Consider the following 24441-nt stretch of genomic DNA (forward strand, 5'->3'; position numbering starts at 1 on the left):
CCCAGGGGCTGCTGATTGCTGTTATGTGAAACTAGTATTTGAATCAACAACTACAGAACCATCAGCTGGAGCCCTGTAGAAGCTCTGGTGCTGCACATGCATCACATCTAAACCACAAAGCAAGTCCACTTGCTGAAGGCACAAGTGACCTTGAAACACGCTCGCTGACAACAGGCTGTGTGAGCACTCCCGCTCCAAAATTAGGGCTGTCGCAGCGCATTCATCCATCTCAGTGTCTCCTCAGTAATGCCTGTGGTGGCTCATTCAAAGCCTGCTCAGTAGCCAGAAATGCCAAGGGTAATGGAACACTCCTGTCTGACCAGCTGTGGGTTTTACTGCCTGGCTCCACAGCCTCCCGCAGGAGCCCCAGTCAGGCTGAGCAGCAGTGCAGTAATCACAGTGACACTCTGGGATGCATATTTGGTGCAAACACTCCCAGGAATGTCACACATGAATCCCACATCACTCTCCTGACTGGTGGGGTGTTTTTAGCACTGGTTAGTCTCCATTTTACAACTGAAACTGGATTTCCCTGTGGAGCAGAGAGCGGAGTTTCTCCAGGGTCTGAGTTGATGGCTCTCAAGATGGTTCCTGTGTCCAGGTTACAGGCCAGCAACATGTCACACCTAAACCCACATGTCCCAGCCCCCTGTTCAAAAGCCTTCCTTGCCCAGAGAAATGAGGTGTCCCTGAGCAAGACTCCTGGTGCTTGTGCACAGCACAGAGCAGTGGAGCACCACGGAGAGCTGTAAAGCAGTGGGACACCCAGCACCCTGCTAAAGCCACGCAGGGAACAGCAAGTGTTTAAAACAGCTCCCTCCACCTCCTGGGGCCAGGGACAGTGTTCCCATGAGCAAGGCGAGGGGAATATGAGGCAGCTGGGTAGTCCTTGTACTTTCTGCATGAAAGGTTGTGAGCACTTAGAGTGGTTTCCCCAGCACTTTCTCAGCGAGCACACAGCAAACAGGGCTGTCAGGGAGCAGCTGAGGAGTTTTGCAAGTTCGTTTGGAACCAAGGAAAAGGTCAGACTGTAGGATGTGTGCACAGGTCACAGGAAAATGTGATGCCCAGCCAAAAACACAGTGCGAGGGAGGAAAACTTTCCCTCCACGTGCTTTGACATTTGGGAGAAGAGTATTGGCTAAATGCATGTTCAGGATTTTAAAGTGCAGCTCAGCAAAGTACCCTCACAGGCACTTCGCAACTGAACATTTCTAAAGCAACACACAAGGAAGAACCATTTGCACAACCAACAGTGCCATGTCCAAACCTCGGTGCTTTCAGACAGTTGTGACAAGACAGATGAGTGACCAAAAATTTCCACAAGCAGGGATGTGAGTTAAATCAGCTGCCAGGTTTGAGCAACCTGTGAATCCCATCTGGTCTACTGTGAAAAAGGCAAGTTTCATTTGGCAGATCTGAGCCCCAGAGCCCATTCCCAGAGCTGGAACTATTTGCTCCCTTGAGGAATGGCCGGGGACACTGGGAAACAAGAAGTAATCAAAATAACTACAACACACAGTTTCCCGAGGTCTGATACAATCTTTTTTTAAACTGGAGTCATCCAGCCAGTCCAGAAGACTGTACCTTCCTAAATGTAATCTTTTATTATCAGTCTGTTCTCCAAATTTTATTTTCCCTACTGAATGTGAGATTTGACTAAAATGAAAAAAGCAGCCCTGGCTGTGGAAATCTGCCCAGCCATGGCAATAGCTGGACATGTTTGAAGTGCTGCACACTGAGGAGATACCAACACTGGGCTCCTCGTATGCAACTACCAAAGATGAACGTTTTTTCTCCATTTTTGGGTTATTACCAAACCCCTGCATTAATTCTTATGTGAAGATGTGCTAAATGAGCATCTTAGAAGTGTCATCCTCTTCCTATTGTCTCATATTCCACTGACAACTGATATGAAAGGTTTTCATTTGGTTCACTTTTGTACTGAGGTGCAACAAAGACTATTAATGCTCATGGAAGAGGCTTGGTACTTTATTTCAATGACTGACATAATTTAAAGTAAAATTCAATGTACTTCAGTATTCAGGTAAAAACCATTCTGAAGGAAACATGATCGAAGTGCCCATTTGACTGACTGCAGAAGATTAAGTGGGGCTGGAAGTTGGCAGAGATCCCCTCAAAACACTGAACAGTGACCACAGCGGCACCTCTGCTCCCACACCTCCAGCCAGCAATTTTGGCTCTGCCTCTACCCTTCTCCTCACAAGCCCTCCCACCAGGAGCCCAGCCCTCAGTGCCCAGCCCTGACAAAGTTACAGCAGTGACAAGTGCCAGGTACATAAATCAATCCGACCTGAGAACCCAAGGAAAAGCCCTGAGGTCTCCAACGTGACCAGGGGTGCAGCCAATCTGCCCACCAACCAGCAGCAGGGGAGAGCCCAGCATTGCTCCAGCCAGCAGGACCTCTCCACATCTGTGCTGAGCTGTGCCTTGACAGAAGAGAACAGTACTGAGTAACTAGCGATGCACAGCACCCAGAACACTGAAGTCTCATCACATTGTCTCTCATTACACATTCCTTCCCCTCCTTTAAAACACGAGGTTAATCCTCACACTTCGTGGTCTTTTCTTCTCCAAGATGCCACCCCAGGAATACACTTCATGCCTTCAGCCACCCAGTGATGTAAGTCTGGAAACCTCACTGCCAAAACACGAGCAACATCACAAGGGAAGAGTCAGGTGGGTCTGGCTCCCTGGAACGAGGAGACCACCTTCCCCTCCCTGCTCTCACCTCTACAACAGCCTCCACAGGCAGAGTAGTGGGGTTAAGAACCAGACCCCACAGGGAAAATGTGAAAAAACAACACACAGTAACAGAACCAAAGAGATTATTTTATTCAGAGGTTTGGTCTAAACAGTTGGTGTTTCACTGGCAAGACTTCTTGCCTCTTCAGGACTGTCTGGTACCGGATGGGGAGTTGTTGAGAAAGCCAAACAAGCAATACAAGCGACTGCTCCTGGCAGTGATGGTAAAGCGGTTTCAGTTTTGTTTGCCATGTTTTCCAATTAATCAGGAACCCTATTGTCTCATTTCAAACTGTCACATTTCTCATCAGCTGCTGCACATCCTTCTCAGACAAGTTTTAATTTCAGCCCCACCACTAGAAGATGGTGACATTCAACACCATGGGATACATGCAGGGCAATCTGCCCTGGTCCTCCTCCTCATCCCCTCTCCACATCTCGTGGATACTTGCCAGCTACATCCCTCCTTGGCAGCATTTTAAGTAAAGGTATGTAATTAATGTACTTGGGCACCTCACAGAGAATTCCAGGAGTTCACACTGGGCTCAAATTAGATGTTCTGGTCACAGAAAGTTAAACAAACACCACGGAGATAAATGCCACCCCCTTCAGAGTCCTGATGAGCTAAAACCTCCTACTGAAAAACCTACACCAAGGCAATGGGCTGGGCTGTTCTTGCCTGTGGAAGTCCAAAGCTCCAGCTCTAATGAGAGTTTGGATCCCTAGGCTCTGTTTTTGCCACAAAGCAAAAATAAGCCCCAGAGAAGCACAGCACACTCCACCACTGCAGCCATGGCCCCAAGACATCGGGATATTCTGCCCAAGTGTTCACGTGTGCCCACAGGAGCAGGACCCAGCAAGTTCTTTGCTGAAGCCAAAGAGCGTGAGAGATGGGAACCATGACACTGGGAGTTATATTGGAGGGTTTTATTAGTTGTTCTTCTGCAGAATCAAAATATTTAGCAAATCAGAGATTCCTCAAGACTGCTGATATTTTATGTATTTAGAACTCGAACAATGTACAACATAATATTTTGAACTATCAAAAACAACCCCAAACCTGATTGGTAGTACTAGATGTTATTATGTAATTCTATAGCAGTGTGAAAAATGGAACTAATGCAGTGAGTATATTTGTTTTAAAGAAGGTGCTTGAAAGAAACCTCCTGCATCACACTGAGTATTATTTAAAACAAAAAGATAACTGATTTCCTAGCAGGGCATTGTCTTAAATATCCTACAAGCCTGGGGGATTAAGAATACTGAGCCCCAGCTCTCTGCCTTCACGTACAAGAACCAACACAAGTTGCAGGTCCAGGTAGAGTTCACAGCTTACCTGCTTCAAGGGAACTTACACACCACTGAGCATTGGACACCCATGTCTGGCAGAAGTGTTGGATGCATGGGTAAAAAACAAAATCCAAGAGGACTAAACAAGGTTCTGTCTTTATGCATAGTGACAATTTCTGAACCAGTGTTTTACTAAGTTACAGACTAGCTTTCAACCAAAAAATAAAACTCCATTGCACTAAAGGTCAACTTTAACCAGTTAATCTGGACTGTGACACAGTCAAGTAATTCAGGACAAGCAGACAAGACACCATAAAAGCAGCTTCAAAGAACCAAAGCATTCTAGTTTCAGAACCAACTTAATATTCTTCTGTCCAACTCCAGTGCAACAGTGAGGGGGGAACCACTCCATCTCTACCTATGTACAATTCCAGTAGAGGCTGGGCAGTCTGAACTCTCCATGGCCAAGCTGGAAAAAGGAAACTTAGGAAAGGACACTTTAAAAATTTAATTTAAGAAAGAAAGTTGGCCCTCAGTGGAAAGAGAAATGCTGGAGTGATGCACGTGGGCAGGCTTGCTCAGTCACTCTCCCTTGTATGGAAAAAGCTGGACTCCTTCCCGCTGAGAGCAAGTCACACTGGGTGTGAAGGTGGCGGGGCTGGTCCTGCTCCATTGCACGCCGAGAATCCAGGAATGTGTTTTCAGCTGGCTCCTGCACGGGCCATTAGATCTTCCAAAGCGTTGTGTCGGTCCTTATGTAATAATAAGACCTCCTTAATGTCTTTTAGTTCAAAGCCCATTTCTTTAAATTGACTCATTAGCTGGAGAAGTTCTGTGATCTGAAAGACAGACAAGCCCATTATTTGCAAGAGACAAGTGGATCAGTGCTTGGTGGAGGTTTAGCACAGAGCTTGTCTTCAGCAACTGGGCCTGCCATGGTTGCAGATTCCTCCTCCCCAGGCACAGCCTATTCTGGCTCTCTTTGGGGAAACTCTGCTCACAGCAGAGCTCTGGGTGCAGGAGGCCACGGACCTCACCTTCAGTGCCCTCTGTTTCTTGTCCTTCATTTCCAAAATCCTCTTCAACAGGGGCACCAAAGCCTAGCCTATGTGATTGTCTCTCTCCCATGAGGAAATTTATCAGCCTGGCCCAATCTGGGCTCCCAAAAGTGCTGATAAATGGGACCCAGCTCCCCCATCCAGCAGCTGTTGCTGCATCTGAATTTTTTTTAAAGTTACTTTGACTTTGGGAACAGCACAGTAGCCCTTGCTGTCAACTGGCTTCTCAGATCTAGGGCAAACTTGGGGGATTAGCACAAACCCCACTGTGCACATACAATACTACCAACGTCAACTGCAAATCCTCCCTGAGCTTTGAAAAAATAAAGTGGCAAGAAGCGAGTCAGCTGATGATTTTTATGAACCCTCTGCCATTTACAGTGCCTCTGCTCCACTCCAGGGGAAAGAGAAATCCCCAACAAGCAAGCAGGTTGAAATGGACAATCAGGAGATTAACCATTTCCAATTTTGGGGTTGAGCCAGTAGCAAATGTGTTTCCTGAACTCAGTTCCTTCCCACCTTCACACTGCTGTTCCTCTGTTTGCAAGCTCATCACTAGTTCAAGAAAGGTAGGAAGGCATACATATGTCTGGGGTGGGGGCTGGGTTGCACCTTTAAAGACTTCATGTAATAACCTGGCACACAACAGGCTGGCAGACTTAAAAGATCCTGCTGTCCTCTGCCCTGGCTACCTGCCCCTGTTGTACCTTTGGTGCTGGTAAAGCAGCCAGACAATGAACCAGAACCAAAACTCATTTTCCAGCTTCTTCTAGAGTGAGCCCTAAACCAATTTGCTGAGCAGCCAGGCAGATGCATTCATACAAGGGAGAAAATCCATGGCCAGGGCAGGCTGGCAGGGTTTGAAAGACAATTTGCTGCTGCTGAAGTTAACTGTCTATGTACCAAGCACCCTGCCCACAAGAGAACTCTGGGCACTCAAAACATTATGACCACAATAAGCAGGGTTTCAAAAAAATCCTGTCCTCATAAAAATGCTTGCAAAGTGAGTAACAGAACAATGCAGAAGAATTCTAATGCTTTAACAAATTCTAGCTTTATCAACACAAAGATGCCCTTTGGCAGTCAGTTTTGGAAAAAAAGCAGCATTACCATGAAAGCCAGAATTACATCAGCCAGAGGAACTGCTGTTGGAATTCCCTGTCATGGCACATTCTCTGTTCCTGCACACAATGCACACTCACCTTCTCCTCTGAACACTGGTGCATTTCCAAAGCTGCTTCAACAAGTAGTGGATCAAAGCCCTTCTCACAAAGCTGTCCATGTGCAAACAGGTAATCCAGCACCTGTAAGGAATGAAGAAAAGAAACCAAGTTTGCAGTGTGGCGTTGGCAGCGCGTGGTTGAATGGCACCTTTGTACGTGCAGAGGGGCTGAGCGTGACTCCAACCCGGCACTTCAGAGACAAAGTCCTTCTTAGTAGAGTTGAGACACTCTTTATACAAGAGTGCAGAGAAAGCAGACAAGCCCTTCTGTCCTCCTGTGCTCTCCAACCAGCTCTGAACATCCTCCACGCCAGTCAGAGCACCCTCCGAAGTGTACCTTCAGCCCTCTGTGCCTTACGGCGCAGCAGAAGGCCAAAGTTTAGGTGTGCTTTTTATACTACACATTTTAAAAATGAAACTATAGGTCCAGCAGTCAAGACATGTCAGCTTTCAGCTTCCTCTCAGACAGCCACAAGAGCTGATGCAATCTGAAAGCAGTCAGCCTTTGAAAATCAACTCAGCACACTGGTGAGCGAGCTGCAAATCCCAGCTCACATGCACAGAAACCACTGACACATTTCTTACCCGTCCTCAGCTTTGAGAGGTACAGGGAGGGGTCAGGTGGGCAGTGCGAGGTGTGCAAAAGAACACGGCCTGCAAGTACAGCAGGATTTAAAAACGCCCTCCTAAGGGACACTTTTTTCCATTTGATACCATAGTTCACTCCAGTGCAGAGCTTAAGCCACTCTCAATGTGTAGGGAGTGGGCAGGAGATCAGCCCAGCAAGCCAGAGCCCCTGGGACCCTCCTGCACAGGCACAGTCCTGTGTGGCACAGAGCCTGCCCAGGGCCAGCACAGAGTCTGGCCGTGCTCTCCCCACTTGAAAGTGTTTGAAGTGGATCCAAGACCCAGAGCCACCCTCCACCCTGAAGTGATTTAAGCTCAGTGACCTGGTTTTAGCAGTCATTTGAGGCAACACACACAAGGCAGAAAGCACCAGCACCAGGGTGCACACTAAAGTCGGTCAGTGGGGCCTTGCAGGAGCCTTTCAGGGCTGTCTCAGGCCTGCAGGGGCCGATCTCTCTACAAGAAGAGACGTCAGCATCGTAAGCCCTCGTGCTCAGAACAAGGGAAGTTGGCTGTATTTCTGCCACGTGGCACTAAGCATGGTGCAGAGCCATGCTGAGCTTCCTTTGGATGGGTTTGTGGCTTCTGGGAAGACCCAGTTCCTCTCCCAGCTGCACACAGAGCCAAGGCCCATCCCACGCTCAGCGCGGCTCCAACACAGCACCCACAGATGTGGCCAGCTCGAGCAGTCTCTCATCAGGAACAAGCACAAGCGCTCTTCTCTTTGTTTTTGGGAGCCTCCACTGCCAGGTGGCAACTCCTCCAGCAGCTGATGGCAGTCACTATAGGCTGTTAGAAGTTTCCCCCCCTATCCATCTTGCAAACCCAGGATTGCTCCTCAGCAGAACCAGTGTCCAACGAAGTCTTTCTTTGTACTGCACAAGCTCTTACCTGGTCTATATTCTGTCCCTTCTTCTTCATGGCTCTCAGGACATTCTCTGGTGAGTACCCCATGTTGACCACGGTCTCCACGCACTGCCTCTCGCTGGGGGAGAGGCCCTGCTGCAGCTCCATCGTGCAGCTGCTGCTGCTGGGCACTTTAGACACTGGGAAGTTTTGGTGTGTTACCTGAAGGGGAAAACACAGAGGCTGAGGTGATGGTCATCTCCTGCATCCCCACATCCTGTTCCTGGCTAATGCAGAACCAGGATACCCCATGTAATTAATACAAGAGGGTTTCTAGACTGCCCTTGGGAAGTTACACGCTGTGAGGATGAAACAGAGCGGTGCACAACGTCTGATTCCCACCACACTCTTTTAACGCCCAAAACAGCAATCAACAACCCAGATTCTTCACAATAAACCCCCTCCTTCTGGTGTGACCAAAACCTTTGAACACCCAGCCCCTGCAACAGTGAGGGTCATGATACAGCCAAACCCCACACCTCAGAGGAAGCACAGAGATTGCTTCCCTCACCACAGGTTTACTCACCACCTATGATTTTTCTGTACTCATAGGAACACTAGATCTGGAGATTATCATAAACATGATCCAATGCAAGGTATTTGGAAACTTACCACAGGGATTTCTGTTTCCTTGTAGTCTGGGTGTACCTGCTGGACAACACACAAATAAAACAACCATAAACATTATGCACCAGTGAGCAGAATTTGCCATAGCTGGGGAAGGAGGGTTTTACAGAATACTCCACCACACCATGGAGACTCAAGGTCTGATCACGCTTCTGCATATGAAAAGTGGACATCATACATCTCACATGCAGAAATAGCTACAGAATAGCCACTTATATGTGTGTAGCTACAGAATAGCCATCATGAGGATTTCTTCTCTCAGCACTCTACAAACGGATTATACTCCAAGCAGGATGTGTGTACTCTCATAATAATTGTAAGCTTGTTTATTCTGTCACTGTAACAGCTGTGTGTTCACACAGCTCAGCGAAACTCACTGGCTCCAGTTCAGCTCCTGACCAAGCGCTGCACAGCCTGAGTAACAGTGGTACTTTTGAAACTGTTGCCTAGAGACTTCTCTTGACTTGCTGAACATGAGAAGGGGTAAGAGAAAAATACACCTCTTTTCTACTCCCAAAGCACTGAATTCCATAGCAGCATAGGAACAACGTGGAACACTGGCTAAAAAGAGCATGTGATTTTTCTGCTCAGCACTCAGACCCGTTCCCGATACAGCAACAAGGCTGGGTCACGTTCCTTCTGCTCCCTTTCCACAAAACCAGGCTGCCACAGGGCAGAACCAACCCACCACTTTATAGGATTTTGCCCAAGATAAGAGCTGCGCAAAGTGAGGCCTTGGCCCCACCAAGTCTGCACATTTCAGTTCACACATCTAGAACTCCTGCATTTTAAACAGAATTAGAACAGACTGCAGGAAATCACTGTGGACCAAAAACCACAGCTTTTTGCATTTCTTAACAGTTATTATGCCAACACAGATTGCTTGAAAGCTTGTCCACATTCTTCAGAAAGGCCTTCCTTGGGCCCAAACTGAACAACAAAAAGGCCTATACAGAAAACCAGTTCTGACAAAATCTACCAAGATTTTGACAAATTCCATTTATTTGCAAAAAGATGCCAAACCACCACCAAGGTTTTCTTCTCCACTTCTGACCATTTTAATCTCAAGGGTAAGAATTTTTCTTCTATAAGACAAAGTCTAAGACATCATATTCACTCCGAATACCCAGGGCAAAAAGCACTAGGATATGGGATACGGTGAAATGTGGGTCTGGAGAAGCCCTGAAATCAGCTGGTTGTCTGACTGAAGGATGATGCTTTGTTATTGATGCTGTAGCCAGGAAAACCAAAACTGCTTCTGACACCAGAGATTCAAGAGTCTGGGAAAACCAACTCCTGCTCCTCAATCTACTTGAGTTTAATTTCAAACTGTTGTCTTCACTAGTCTTTTCTCCTTCTGCCTGAAAGCTCTGAAAATCATACCAAAAAGTGAGGAGAGGGGACCACCACAGAACCTGTGCAGCCTCAGAGAAATGGAGAAACCACAGATTTGTTTCCATCCAAAATTTCCAACATCCTATTCACTGGTAAAGCAAAACTTTTACTGGTAACTGCAAATTCAAAGTTACAATTTCTAGTCTCGTGAGGAAAAAAATTATAAAATCACTGTGGACACACAATTGTCCTGAGGCTTCCTAAAAGGCTGGGGCCACAGAGATGCTCAAAGGGCTGGAGTACCTCTGCTATGGAGACAGGCTGAGAGAGCTGGGTTTGTTCAGCCTGAAGAAGGCTCTGGGGTGACCTTAGAGCACCTCCCAGTACCTAAAGGGGCTCCAAGTCCCTCCCTCCAAGGAGAGGGACTTCGGACAAGAGCGTGTAGTGACAGGAAAAGGGGAATAGCTTTAAACTGACAGAGGGCAGGGTTAAATGGGATATTAGGAAGAAATTCTTCCCTGTGAAGGTGGTGAGGCCCTGTCACAGGCTGCCCAGAGAAGTTGTGGATGTCCCATCCTTGGGAGTGCTCAAGGCCAGGTCTAGGGGAAGGTGTCCCTGCCCATGGCAGAGGACTGGAACGAGATGACCTTTAAGGTCCCTTCCAACCCAAACTACTATAATGATTCTGTGAAAAAGGACAGGTTTATTCTACATTTGACTCTGGCTTCCTTCTGTTGTTTTCCTGCTGAGGACTTCTGTTACATTTACTTAAATTCTTTTGTTGCATTTACTTCAATTTCTTGCCTCTCAGCTGTCATTTTCCAGTCACTGGGACTTTCCTGTGGAAACATGAAACAAGTATAACCTGAAGTCTTGGAATTCAAACAGAAAGAACTAGTTCTGTCAGCATACCTCTTTCTTGATTTGCTGCTTCCAAAGGAGAAATAGTTTCAAATTAAGACCTTTATTACTTCTACTACCAAGTCTCTTTCTTTGTCATTTTCAATCCTCCCTTACAGCATTCTTGAGGATACACCTTCCCTCTTGGTCTTTAACAAATTTTAATCCAGCAGAGAGATTTTGAATAGTTAAGAGGGAAAATCTGGCCATCTTAATTTCCATCTATCTAGTTGTGATTTTTCATCTTGGTCCCCAGAGATGCTATGTGTTTTGTAACTGAGGTTTCACCTCTGAGCTACCCACGACCACACAATCACCTCTCACCCCTGTGACTTGCAGCAGTGAGCAGGTGCTCAGCACACTGCTCCTCCTGCCAAAGTTCACAGTATTAAATTTGTTCTGGTCACCAATAAACAGCTGTTCTGGTGACAAACGCACCATTTCCCAGAATACTGTATTTCACAATTGTTAGTGCATTCACCTAAGCCTGAAAAGAGGTGGGAGAACAACAGGAGAGGAGCAGCATCATTTGTTACAGAGCATATGGTATCACAAAAACCTACAGTGTGCCAGTAAAACCACAGAACCACTGAAACACTGCTTATAATAATAATAATGGCCAGTCTTCGCGAGCGAAGATTTGGGAAAGGTCATTAACCCTTCGAGCCTGCGCAGTGGATTTTTTAGGTGAGACCCAGCGTGCGCTGAACTGAGCCCACCCTTTAATCCTGAGGTTCATCTGCCGGGGCCGAGTGAAACTCGGACAGTGGCAGTGAGGGTCTCAGAACGTAGGTTTGTTTAGAGTGACCTTCTCTTAGATGGATTGCCTCACAGGGCTAACGAGTTCCATCTGCCCGGGGGGCCGGGAATCGAACCCGGGTCGCAGCGGTGAGAGTCCTGCACCCTAACCACTAGACCACCAGAGGCCCCTTATACTGGACAGAAAAAAATGCAGATTATTTTAGAAACAGCTAGAGGGTTTGACTACACAGTTTTCACTAGGCTTCATGTCCAGATCTGAGGTTCTTTACAAAAAAAAGTCCACAAACTTACTCTAATCTCTGCTCTTATTCACAAAGAGACAAAAACAACAGCTGGTGTGAAGCTAGTGTCCTCAGGGTCACTTTAGAACTTGCAACAAGACTGAGGAAATGAAGATTCAATCTCCTGTCTCAGAGCTGGGCAGCAACCAACGGTGATGTTAAAAATACAAGATGATCTTCAAGACTGGTTTTGGTCTCCACCAAGCAACCCTTCCACCCTCCTTCACGAGGTAGGGTGGATACCAGATTTCAAACCACCATAACTGTCTTCCTTTCAAAGACTGAATTTTAAAAGGATCTCAGGAAGCAAATTAAAAATAAAAAACCACACTTATTTCAATGCAGGTCAACCACAAGCACTTTTTTCTTCCCTGAATGACACAGCACATCTGTGTTTTTCAATTTGTTATTACTGCTATTCCTTGAGAAGTCTGCATTTCTCGTTTTTTTCCAGCAAATAAAAAAAGCAAACTGAGGAAGAAATCTGGAAGAGATCTGACTTGAAGCCTAACAGCACTTCAGAATCTGATACATGTCAGCCGGATAGGACAAGAGGCCGGACCATACACAAAAGATGCCTTATATACTTAGTTCAAAGGTGTGCAACTATCAACAACAAACGAGAGTTGAGAAGCTGAAAGAAAAATCACTACAGTTAGCCTAAAATTACCAAATTTTTGGGAAAAACTGCAGAGTAATCATCTGAGGTTCAGAACTGCCAGCATGAAGGCCTGTTGGATTGATCAATTTGCCACGTAACTCAAGAGGATCTACATGTCACTCCTAATAAATGAAGCTATAGCCAAAGCCATAGGACAGTCCAGAGGGAGGATTTGCCTCTGCACCTCCACCTCTCCCCAGCAGCCCCAGCTCCAATCCACTGCACATTTACCGTAGTCGATGTGCTTTGAGATGATTCGTCTTCCGTACAAACAGTCGGCGCAGCCAGGGAAGACAGCCTGGATGAGAAGGGTGATGTCGACGTCTCCCTGGCACTGTCCTCATTTAGAGCAGAAACACCAACCATGTGGAGTCCATTCAGTTCACTGCCTTTACTCTGAGCACAGGCCTGCAAAGAGCTGAGCAAAGTGCCGTTGCGGAGACAGGTAGTGCTGTGGAAAGTGCTCGTGAGCTTTGATGACTTTTGATCACTCTCATCGGAGTCAAGCTTAGGAAAGGACAGGGATTTGATATTGCTCACTGAAGTGATAGGAGAAAGGGACACTTTGGAAGACAAGGACATCTTTTCACAGTTTCCCAGCTGTGGTAAAGTGATAAAGCCATTGGGTTTATGAAGGGGTTTGAAGTCCAACGTGGCCCTTTCTATGGATGCCAGAACTTCTTCATCTTGCAACACAGACTCAGACCCTCCTTTGGGCAAAGTATTATCTAACAGCTGGGCAACAATAGGCCCAGTAGTACCAACGTGAATTTCAAGAATATTTTTTAATTCCTCCTTATCATCAATAGTTTTTAATTCCAGTTTGTCAAACGGGTCTTCTTCGCGTTCAAAATCAGCTGGGTTAAAATCTGCTTTCGGACGAGGTGGGCTGAGGACCTTTTGCTTCACAGAGCTGCTGTTGGCTGGCGTGGGAGTAAGGATATTATTGTGCTGCAGGCTAGCGAGGATGGGGTTGATAGGAGGAGGCATGGCTTCAGGGCAAGGTCCCTCTGAGAACCCCATCCTGGTGCTGTCCTCTGGAGCTGCTTTGGAGTTAGCTAGTGCTTCTTCTGCCTTGCGTTCAGCTTCCCTCTGGGCAGCCTGGATTTTTTTGATGTCTTCAGCCCACTCGATTGTTTTCTTTTCCAGCGAGAAGTCATACTGGATGGGGGTGGAGGGGAAAGGAGAGAAGGGGAAAAAAATTAATTTGTAAGGATCGTAATTGCTACTTCTAACAGCAACGTGAGTTACCAAAGAAGAAGAGCTACCTGAGTTACCATGGACAGTCATCACCTTTTCCCAGCCTACAGATTAACAAAGCTGGCAGACACTACAAGTAGGTAATTTTGCCTCTGTGCACAAAACCTGGCTGCAGCTTGGATTAGAATACCATATTTTGTCTCCTTTCTGCATTTAGTTTTGCTTTAGAGCTACTGATCATACCAAAAATGAGTTTCACAAGTCTTCTGCGTTCTTCTCCCAGGACTACAGATGTAGCAAGGGAAAGTGTAACATGTTACTAGATGGACAATCATTCCCCAACCTGGCACCACTGAACTACCTCCCACCCACTAGTTCCACATGTTATTCAAGATTGCAGAAGAGTAACCATGCATCCGAAGGCCAATACAGTATTACTCAGTTTGCCCTAAAAGATTCCTAAGGCATTCGATATTAGTTTCACACCCACTAGTTTAAGAGGTGTTTGTATTTTCACTCTACTGCCTTGCCAGCCAAAGTAGATACAATGGCTACAACAATGACAACACCCTCCTTTGGCAGCAGGTTTTGCTGTAGTAACTGACAGGACAGGATCCCTTAAGCTTTTTCCACTTAATATCAGGTCGTTCAGAGCCAGGTTAGCACAGAGACGCATCTGTAAGCTACTCACTACCAGTGTACTGACCACTCAGTGGCTTGGTTGTAAAGGACAAAATTCTGCACAGCCTTAATCTTTAAATAACCACAAAATGTTCAGAGAACACAGCCTAGGAGTCAAGTCCACAGGGAGTTTAGACCTCAGACTCACAAGAAGTGTTAAGACAGCCTCGACAGGACAATGGCACATACCTGAACAGGAGTACTTTGCCACTGGATTGCCAAGTCATAAATTCCTAATTCTAAAGGGCAACAAGCCAGCGAGGATTCATGGGCCTCTACTCACTATGTGTTGTGCCACATCCCATCCTGTAGCGGGCTCCAGTTTCCCTTCCCTGAGCTCTAAGACTCCAAGAGGTGTGATATGTAATTTATCAGCACAGAGATTTTGGAAAACAACACACAGGCAGAAGCATTGAGCACCACTACTACACACTCTTTGGTATGTGAGCAGAGCTATCATAACTTTGTGTGTGTCTGTATGTAGCTCTCCCACATCAGCTTAAATGAGTGGAAACAGGTCTACTAGGACAATCAGGTAATCATTTAATGGTTATAAGGAAAAAGCCTAAAGCGATCTGTCACAGACAAAGTGAAAACAATCATCAACTGGGACTGGTCAAGGAAAATCATGGATCTAAATGAGAAAACATAGTTCAATTAGGTTTCCTGTATCACAACCCACATTTGGAGATTAGGTTTTCAACAACTAGGCTAAAGCAATTGATTTTATGCTACTAACAGCTTATTTTAACAGAAACATGCTCCTCAAGACAGGGGAGCCACCAAGGTACCAAGCTGTAACTTGTTTGCCCCACAGAATTCCCTCTCAGAACTACACAGAAAAAAAGAACTGGAAATTATGCCATTGCACAGGTGTATCAGTTCTTAGCATTTTTGCTCTTAAAAATTATATTCAAACTTAGCCAGGGTAACATTTAAAACTGTAACCATTGCACAAAAACACCGTGCTTCTTCAAAGTAGATACACTAAAATAAATGCTTAAAAATAAAAGCCTAGTGGCTTTCTAAGGAAACAACAAGTAGAAGCTTTTTGCATGACCCATCATATTTCTATCCTTCTATAAAGTCTAACAACAGACATTCTGCAAATACTGCCTGGTACATGAAATGACACCACAGGACTGACATGACTCTGAGTGAACTGTGATTAACTGCAATTTACAGCACCACATGTGGGGGCCAGGGGAGAAGAGAGCAGAAAGGCAAAACACATCACTCACCTGGGCTTCTCTGACAAGCTGAGAAGAATCAGGCAGACAGAAACCAATCGGTAATCCAACCTTCGCTGGGGTTTTGAACTTGTCTCCTATCTTAAAAGGGACATCATCAAGGTAACTGAAAGGCCCTAAAATCAGAAGCAGAAATTATATTAAAAAAATCCCCACAACTCGCAAGTTGAACGCTTTCAATTAAGGCTCACTTTGCTGTATTTGGGAGCTATTTTATCTCTGCTGCCACAACTATGTCAGGTGACAGTACAAACGAAGTTTGAAGTTGTTTGGAATTTGATGCCTCAGTTTTGTTTGTGGAGTTTTTTCGGTTTGTTTAGATGTTTCTAGCCCACAACTGTTAAAAAAAAAGGCAACGCCCCTCACAACATAACAATCCATCATATTTTGAAGTCTCTGCACCCCATATCCTACTTTCCTGTGTGATAAGACTATTCCTACACAACTGGATGCTGAAGGTCTCCTGAACGTTGTATTCTCTTATATCTCTATAAACAGATCCATCACTTTTTACCATATTCAAAAGAGGTTTTGATAGCAGCTTTAGAGCAGCTAAGACGAACTAAAATCCACGTTTTGACATGCAAGTAGGAGGTAACATTCAGAAAGAAGTGGTCACAAGGGCAAAGTGACCACCCACAAACATTCCACTTTAACCAAAACACAGTGAAATATCACGACTATTTAGCACAGCAGTTCTGATTCTTGAAACAAGGCGATCAAACTTGATCAGGTCCTACATCTGTCCTTTGTATCTATCACTTACACCTGATATTTAAAAAATGTTTTAGGGTGACACTTTTCAGGCATCCTACAAACTCACAAGGCAAAAACCACTTAAGCTCAGCCACCTCCACCAGACTATTGCCGTGTTTTCCTTGAGCTACTGTGAAGAAGTACGGGAAAACCCACAATACAAATTGCACTCATTTTTTTGATTAACTGAAAGTGATCTCTTGGATTGCTGGTCTAAGCTTTGGGAATTACAGGCAAAGTTTCTGGTGTGTGTATCAAAAGTGCCTCTAGGCCTTCCTTGAAACTCCTCTTTGAGTGATGCAGATAAAGAGAGACATCAGTGGCAACAACTGAGAGGGTGTTCAGAGCCCAACCCCTCGCTCAGTGAACTGTGACTTGCCATTTTTATCTGACCCATTTTCATACTCAGATGGCAGCTTAAGTACTGTTTGTGTTCCCTCACTGTCAACTCATCTACAAGGCAGCCACAGCTCCCAGAGGCCGAGCAGATTTCAAAAACAGGAACATCCTGTCAATTTGGAGTTACCGGTTTGTGGGCTGTCATCACTTGAGCTCTCATTCCACGCACTGGAGGTGCTGGTCACAGAGTTTTGTTAAGACACAGGTGCTGTCTCCTGCACTTTGAAACCATCAGGATGAACACCACCTGCACCTCCAGGATGAGAACACACTCCAAGTAGAATATAATAGCATTTTCACTGATCCTTAGTGGGAATAACATGTTTAACTGCACCATGTCATCCAAATTGTATTTGAGCCGGCAATTTGAGAACCAAAGCATTTGCTTATACAGAAATAGCAACTGTGGCAGCCTCTGCACCAGGAGCAGTAAATCGTGGCCAAGTCACGGACAACCAGAGCCCGGACTGTTGCTACTATGTTCTGCATAGTCCCACTCGCACAAGTCCTGTTCCAAGCCAGATGACCCAGGTGCAGCAGGAATGCTTCTCCGCGTGGATCTCGCCGGCCAATTAGCTCAGTGTTCAAATACTTGTCTCATTAAACCTATTAACACGGTAAGTGGCAGACACCTCTCCTTGCACAAGTGCACCTGAAAGAGATACCAGCGCAGGGGCTACAAGCCCAGACTGTGGTATTTACATAGTAACTCCTATTTTGCTCAGAAAATAAAATGAAACACACCTAGATGGGCTGCACTTACAGATGCCAGCTTAACCTGAAAAGCTTGACTAAGGAGTAAAAGCTTTCTAGTTTCTCCCCAGTATACTGATATTTTAATAACCACTGCTATAACCTCATCTTGAATATGACTCTGCTACAAAACACAAACACGTATTAGGAACACACCAAGTGTTTCAGGACAGTTGATGATAAAAAGTCTTTCTGAGGCAAAACACTGATGCACATAGCATTCAGTTTGTTCCAGCCCAGTCAGAACGGTACTAGTTTGGTGACGCTGTTTCAAAGTCACATGTTCAAGTGAAACAACTTAAGTTTTTTTGAAACTGTTATTTAATATGCCTGTTGGCCACTTCATCCTTTTATCAGTTAAAAGCACACTGAGGAATTTCTGAGAATAGCTCTGGCAAAAGTGTACCTGCCAGCCTGATCTCTGACACTGTGCTCTGTATTACACTCCTGCCTAACAAAGATTCCTCTCCACTATAGTGTAATGCAGAAGTCACTGGTCAACCCACAGAAATGTCCTCCAGTCTGGTAGCAAAATACAAACACTTCAGAAAAAAAAATCCCACAGTTACTAGTTATGAATGGGGAACAGTTTTGAAAGCATGTGGAACTGAGTTTTCATGGTCACACGAACCACGCTTATGCAATTGTCAGAAATCAGAGTTAAAAGGTTTTAAATTCTATACTGACAACGATAACACAAACATTATCATGCTGCACTTGGCATAACCCACACTTTTTGCACAACAGATGAAAGCTGCATTTCTACATGCCACTAATTCCTACAACTTAAGCTTGAACTTCCAATTATTCAAATGACAGAAGAGGACTTGAAGTTACATGGTTAGGAACAGCTACAGGTGTATGCTAAGAACACCCTTAAAGACATGAAAAGGGCTCCTTTTCTCTCCACTCATACTTTGTGGTCCCATCTTCATCTCCATTTGAACGTGGTCCTGAGAAACCTGAGCTTAAGCAGGGGGTTTGGACATAATCTGCAGATGTCCCTGCCAGCCTCAACCATTCTGTGATTCAACATCACTCCTCTAACCTCTAATAAGTAGCTCAGCAATAATCACAAGAGATACATCAACTATATTGACCGATTTCATCAACCTGCCAGACACCGAGCTGCAGGCAGCTGTTGGACAGGATGCTTTACAGTAAGCCAAAACTCAGTTACTAGGACTATTCTTAACAACCCCGGAGAAGACTGAAACAACTGTCCTGCTGATTTCTTCGGACACCATTAATCCAAGGAAGTTGCTCCACTGCTCCTCAGAAACAGTACTGTGACAGTGTCGCTGGTCATTAGGAACAGAGGGCACGCAGAAGAGCAGACAAGTTAACAAGGCAGCTCACAGCACCATTTGTCTGGGCCTTGTTATTTTGAAGCCAGAAGCATGTTCCAGCACACTGTACTGTTTTGGGAAATTTTTAAGACACGTTGAATTCTAGCTGTGGGCAGCGTCTTTGCTCGTCCAGTTGGGCAAACAGGAGAGAAAAATTAAAACAGACATAGAAGACAAGCAGTTAGAGACTGTTTACAGATAAAGAAGCAACTGCTGAAGGGCTGGCAGCTACCTAATGAGGAAATTAGTTGTCTTGCAGCAGGATCATTGGGCCACAGCAAAGGAGACCATCTAAAAATTAAGTTTTGATAGGCTCTTTTTATTAATCCTTAACCATGGACTTCAGTGAGGCATTTCTTATTTTGTACTTTAACTTTACACTTGCAGGACTAAATAAAAAGCTCAAGGACAACTGGAATTTTCCAGGACTTTCTTATCTGAAAAATTAACAATAAAGATCATGGCTGAATTTCTAAAAGCAGAACTTTTGACAGCATGAAAAGCCATGATTACCGATTTGAGGAAGCCACATCACATATAAGAAGCTGAACTTTAATGTTCCACAGAAATATTATTCACACTCAAGTTACAACTTACTTTCTAAAAACTATGCATATACACAGGCAAATAACTTTTATGATACAAATCATCTGCATGACTTTACACATCTCATATGCAGAAGATAAAAAAATATAGTCTGTTTTTCATCTGCCTTCTGAACCAGATTAGTCCATTTTAAGAAAGAAATTCATGGTTGAACAAAGACCAAGCACAGTTCAATGTTATATCGAAAGCTTCACTTTCATTTCAACTTCTCATATGACTTCCATAGGAAGATGCTACAGCTCCAGCATCCACTTCAGCAAACATCAGAGCAGTCTCACAACTGCAGTTCAGCTTTGATTTTGAAGGGAGTAAGTGGGATAAGGGGAAGATATAACTCTGCCATGACAGAGTAGGGAATAGTCACAGGCTGAATTTCAGTTCAATCAGAGAACAAGCACCACACAGCACCAGCAAGCAACTATTCCAGAAGGAAGCCAAGGCAGTTCATTCCTAATGAAAAAACTACTCTGTGGCTAAATAGATTAGTCTATATGGACTGTCTAGGCTGGGACATCAGTCAGCAGCAATAGTAGAATTTATCCTGTTGAAAAGACAAGGATGCCAAATTTCACTTACCATGAGAGTCGGATCCCAACTTCTTAGAAGCCATTTAGAACCTGAAAAACATTTTAAAACAGCTTTAACAACTTCATATATGTAGCACAGATCAAGTCTACGCTGTTCCAGAGTCCTACCTCTAGGTTAGGGAACACGTTGCAGACACTTGATGTGCCTGTTCCCGAGATAGACAAGCAAACTTATTTTACAACCTCGAGAACCAACTGAGCAGACAAATAACTTAGCCCAGGATCTGCCAATCTAAACGGCAAAAACAACTAACCAAACCACAAAAACCCAAACAAATCAACCAGACACAACCTGGTTGATCAGGAAGACAAGAGTTCCAGATGACAGCACTCGGAGGCCTCTCTCTCCCAGCCCCATGGAGCACACCCTGCTTCCCTTGGCATTAAGAATAGCTCTTCCTACTGGAAATACCACATTGATCCTCTTCAGTTTAATCCCTGCTGCTCTAAAAGGGGATACTACCATACTGGGCACACAGTCAGTTAGCCAGTGAGGCACTTGTCTAGACACACTGGGTAATGCACAACACAGGTACACAATAAATGGTACCATTAGTAAGATACTTTTGGATACACACAAGAAAACACAGGTAAAAAAGAGGTCTCATCCACTGCCCACAGAATTTACTAAAAACTTATAAAATTTAGATGCAAGATGTTAAACACAGAGTGTCTAGACAGCTTGTAAACAGAGAGTAGTCCTGCCCCGAGAAAAGAGTTGCTCAAGATAGAATTATCTGTCTAATTAGTTGTCAGCTAAATCCCTGCTCCAGGATGCTTATGGTATATTCAATAACATAACTGATTCTTTTGCTGGATTAGAAGGAAATCACAAGATCTATCTCAAGACAACACAGCATAATTCTTTGAATAACTGAATTTTTAAGTGATCCTTGTGACATTATGCATTAAAAGGAATCAGAGCTGCCCTTTGTTCCTGAAGCCCTCCAGCTCATAGACTGAAATGTCCAACAGCTGGTCTTCAAAAACATGGAGCTCTCTGGTACATCCCCAGGGGCAGCAGAGCACGTGGGGCAGATCATTCCCTAGTCAAGGACTCTTAGACTCACTGTTTCCACCGCAGGTTCCAACTGCAAACATTACCTTAAAGGAAGGGAGTCATAAGGTGAGGATTACACAGACAGCTTAGCTATTCTTCCTTGCTGCTGCTGACAGGACTGGGAACAAGGAGGACCAGTTACAAGCACTTCAGCAAAGTCCCTTTTGCTGTGCAAAGGTCCCTTTCAAGATTATGTTGAAAGCAACAGGTGAACCAGCCCTACTGGCTAACGGGAATTCAGCACAGGGCTAAAGCCAAAGTGTACAAGGATCACCCGGGTGCAACCAGACTTCAAGAGACAACAGCCCATGGGGAAGTGAGTCATGCTGGGCAAGTCCAGCTGCACCTTGGATATATAACCTGTGTGTCATCCTGCTCAATGTTTACCAGCCTCTTCTCAGCACTGGTATTACATCCAAAACTATTCCACTAAACCAGAAAACCCGTTTTGGCACCTGCTGGCAACTGCTTCTCAGAAGCAAACAAAACATTAAGGATTCAAAGATGGAAGGAAAAGGAGATGAAGTAGTGCCAAGCCTACCATCTCAGGAAGCATGTCAAGGGCAAAGCCACCAGACCATGCAGCAGAGCTGCATGTCAGCCACTGGAGCTGAACGAGCTTTACTGGTCCCAGAGCCGCAGAGGAGACCAGACTGCAGACAACAGCACGTGAAATAGCTGTACTTTCAGACCCTGATCACGCTGCCAGACAAGCTGCTGTGTTGCTGGTTTCTCTATGTGAGAGTAGCAATTAAGACATCAGCTGGGTTTGTTATTACTGAAAAAGACAAGTGAAAATGTACAGCCTTCAGGTGCCTCACCAGTCCTCTGTTTGCCGCCGGACACTTGTGGCACTGCCTGCAATCCCATACTGTGGCTGTCCACCATCCACTGAACTTGGGACAAAGCCTACACACACTTCTTTTAGTTTCTCCAAGTTCTTTCTTCTAGTTACTACCTCAGACTGAAGAGCAAGTGGTCCCTTCTCCATAGAATTTAAGAACTTCCAACGAGAGGAAGTAAACTCCTCACTTTCCCAACTTAACTGACACAGGAGTTCTCAGTGCAGCACCAGTTACTACAGCTTACTGCTCCAGGGACACTGGTGTACAAATCCCACTGAGCCAAAACTGCACATCTAACTTTTAGGGAGTTTTGCAGTAGCATATCCATCTGGAATTGCATCAAATCTCAGTGTCAAAATACCTCACATAAGCAATATATATCTTGCTTTTGTTGTCAATCCTGTAGTAAAATCTAGTGCAGACTTGGCATTTGCATTAATTTCAGGGTGCAGTGGGGAAAATGATTCCCCTGCCATATGTAACCCCTTATTTAACTACAGAACTAGCTAAGGCACATCAACAGCAAGCTAGTCATGAAATGGACCATTTCCAGAGACAGTCACCCTTTAGACTGAGGTACCATTAGAGATGATATCACACCAGTTCTTGCTGATGCACTGTGAGTGTGCACTTCAGACACCATTACTGCAGAAGGCACTTGTCGGCAAACAGAATTGTTAAGCACCACACACAGTAACACAGAAATAGGCTGCCAGCCACATTTCATCACCCCCTTCTCAAAGAAGGTTTAATTAAAATAGTGTCTTGTGACTAATCAGATTTGATAGACTATTCAGGGACCACTGTTACAAGCATCTTACTGTTGCTCTGTCCTCCTGCTTGGGAAAAAAGTACTTGCAGCCCGTTAGAATGTTACTGATGTTGTTACTATGCTTCTGGGCATTACCTGAATATCCATTACATCGTGCAGTAAAAGTTTGATTACTTTTGGTACCACTCATGTAGAAATTTAAAGAACCTGCTTCCAAAGCCTTACTCCAAACCAGATGATGGACAACTGCAGCCCTATCAATCTTCCCTTTCATCTCCAGTCTCCTGAACAGGATGCTCAAAGGTACCCATGGTAACAGCATGTGGTGGCACAAATTTTGGCCTGATGCTTTACTGCACACTGTAAATTGGCAAAGGACCCACTCTACTGCATGTAACCTTTCTCAACACTTTTCCTGGCCTAGGGAAAACAGTTGTGTAATACTAGAGGTGTTCTTACTGCCACCTCTCTTCTGGCTCTGTGGCTCTCCTTAGCCACATTTCCTTATTCTTGGTTCTGGCCAACCCTCTAAAGAGAAGATCATGGCTATAAGTGCCTAAAAGTTATAAGCAACTGAAGCAGCCTGATGTGAACTCTCCCCTTCCCATCTGTATTATTTTTCTGACAGTAACAGTGAGGTAGCAGGTCAACATTCCTAGAAACCAGCCAGCCCAAGGAATGCAGTGTAGCAGAGCCCAGGATGAGGACAGAGGACCTCAGAGTAGCCATGATAGAAGTACAGGGAGGACAGGGAGAAAACCACCACCACCACAACAATAACAAAAACAACAAAAAGATGCAGAAATAGGAGAAGTGACAAGGCAAAACCGATGACAGAAATAATTAGCACAAAGAGAGGTGACAAGCTGGAAAGGCTTGAAGGGACGGCACAGAGGTGACCAGGGCAATCCACTGGACACGTCATCACTTAAACCTCAATGACATTTCGCTGTGCTGCCAGACAAGGAGAACAAAGAGAAGCATGACTTGGTGCAGGGAAGCAATGCCAAAGGGAGAGTGTCATCAACAGACCAGAGCAAAGAAATTATTATAAAGAGTGACTCATGGGGAGCTGCTGGGAAGTTGGGGTGGTTTTTAATTCTTAGCTCAATGTTTCTTCTATTGGTGTTTTCCCTGAAGCTTATATCTACATTCCTTTTCTTCTGAAAGAGCTCTGACTGGACAACTTGGAAGAATCCTACCTATAGAATGATACCTGTAACTGCTTTATCTGTGATAACTCAGGCCAATTTGACTATTTGCCAAGAAATGGACTCTTGTTGCTAGATCCCTGATTCTGGATTGCAAATATGTCCTGATTCCAGACTATGTGAATTCTCTGAAGTAACTCTCCCCTAAGACTAAGATAAATGGAAAATGCACTCCTTATGGGTCAGAGAAAACCAAAATGCCTCAAGTTATCAACCATAATGAAATCAGCCACCTCTATGATTTTCAGAGAAGAGAAACTTGATCTTGCAATTTCCATTTTACCTGCTAATATACGTCATGTAGTCTACACACTACTAAGGATGCATCATTCACTCTAAAAGCTACAAAAAGACTGAAGAAGTCAAAAAGAAAAGATTTTTTTTTCCTGTCTATATTACATTCAAGAACTACTGCTGATTTTACAGGAAAGAAAAGAGAAAAAGTGAAAGCAGTTTGATTCTAAGGGTCACAGGTGTTCAAAATTTAGACAGTAGTTTCAGTTTTCACCACACTACTTGTTTCAGTGCAAGTGAAAAG

The 24441-nt window shown here is 44.7% G+C and overlaps 1 protein-coding gene across 5 annotated transcripts in view; it reads right to left on the reverse strand.

Annotated features, from left to right (window-relative positions):
• Window positions 1-2831: 2831 nt before the first annotated feature.
• The window catches only part of UBAP1 (ubiquitin associated protein 1), a 36256-nt gene continuing 14646 nt past the window's right edge, over window positions 2832-24441 (reverse strand). For 3 of the 5 annotated variants that reach the window (XM_017819022.1, XM_017819021.1, XM_017819023.1), the window contains exons 2-9: window positions 20005-20045; window positions 15557-15681; window positions 12666-13595; window positions 10622-10669; window positions 8481-8519; window positions 7854-8030; window positions 6316-6417; window positions 2832-4894 (exon numbers count right to left, since the gene is read on the reverse strand). In XM_017819022.1, the coding sequence (XP_017674511.1) occupies window positions 4757-4894; window positions 6316-6417; window positions 7854-8030; window positions 8481-8519; window positions 10622-10669; window positions 12666-13595; window positions 15557-15681; window positions 20005-20038 (1593 nt within the window). In that variant the 5' untranslated portion in view covers window positions 20039-20045 and the 3' untranslated portion in view covers window positions 2832-4756. The remainder of the gene's footprint in view (window positions 4895-6315; window positions 6418-7853; window positions 8031-8480; window positions 8520-10621; window positions 10670-12665; window positions 13596-15556; window positions 15682-20004; window positions 20046-24441) is intronic. The other 2 variants (XM_017819025.1, XM_017819024.1) reach the window with 2 other exon arrangements.

The sequence above is a fragment of the Lepidothrix coronata genome, unplaced genomic scaffold, assembly GCF_001604755.1.
Source record: "Lepidothrix coronata isolate B3197 unplaced genomic scaffold, Lepidothrix_coronata-1.0 Scaffold72, whole genome shotgun sequence".
Classification (NCBI taxonomy): Eukaryota; Metazoa; Chordata; class Aves; order Passeriformes; family Pipridae; genus Lepidothrix; species Lepidothrix coronata.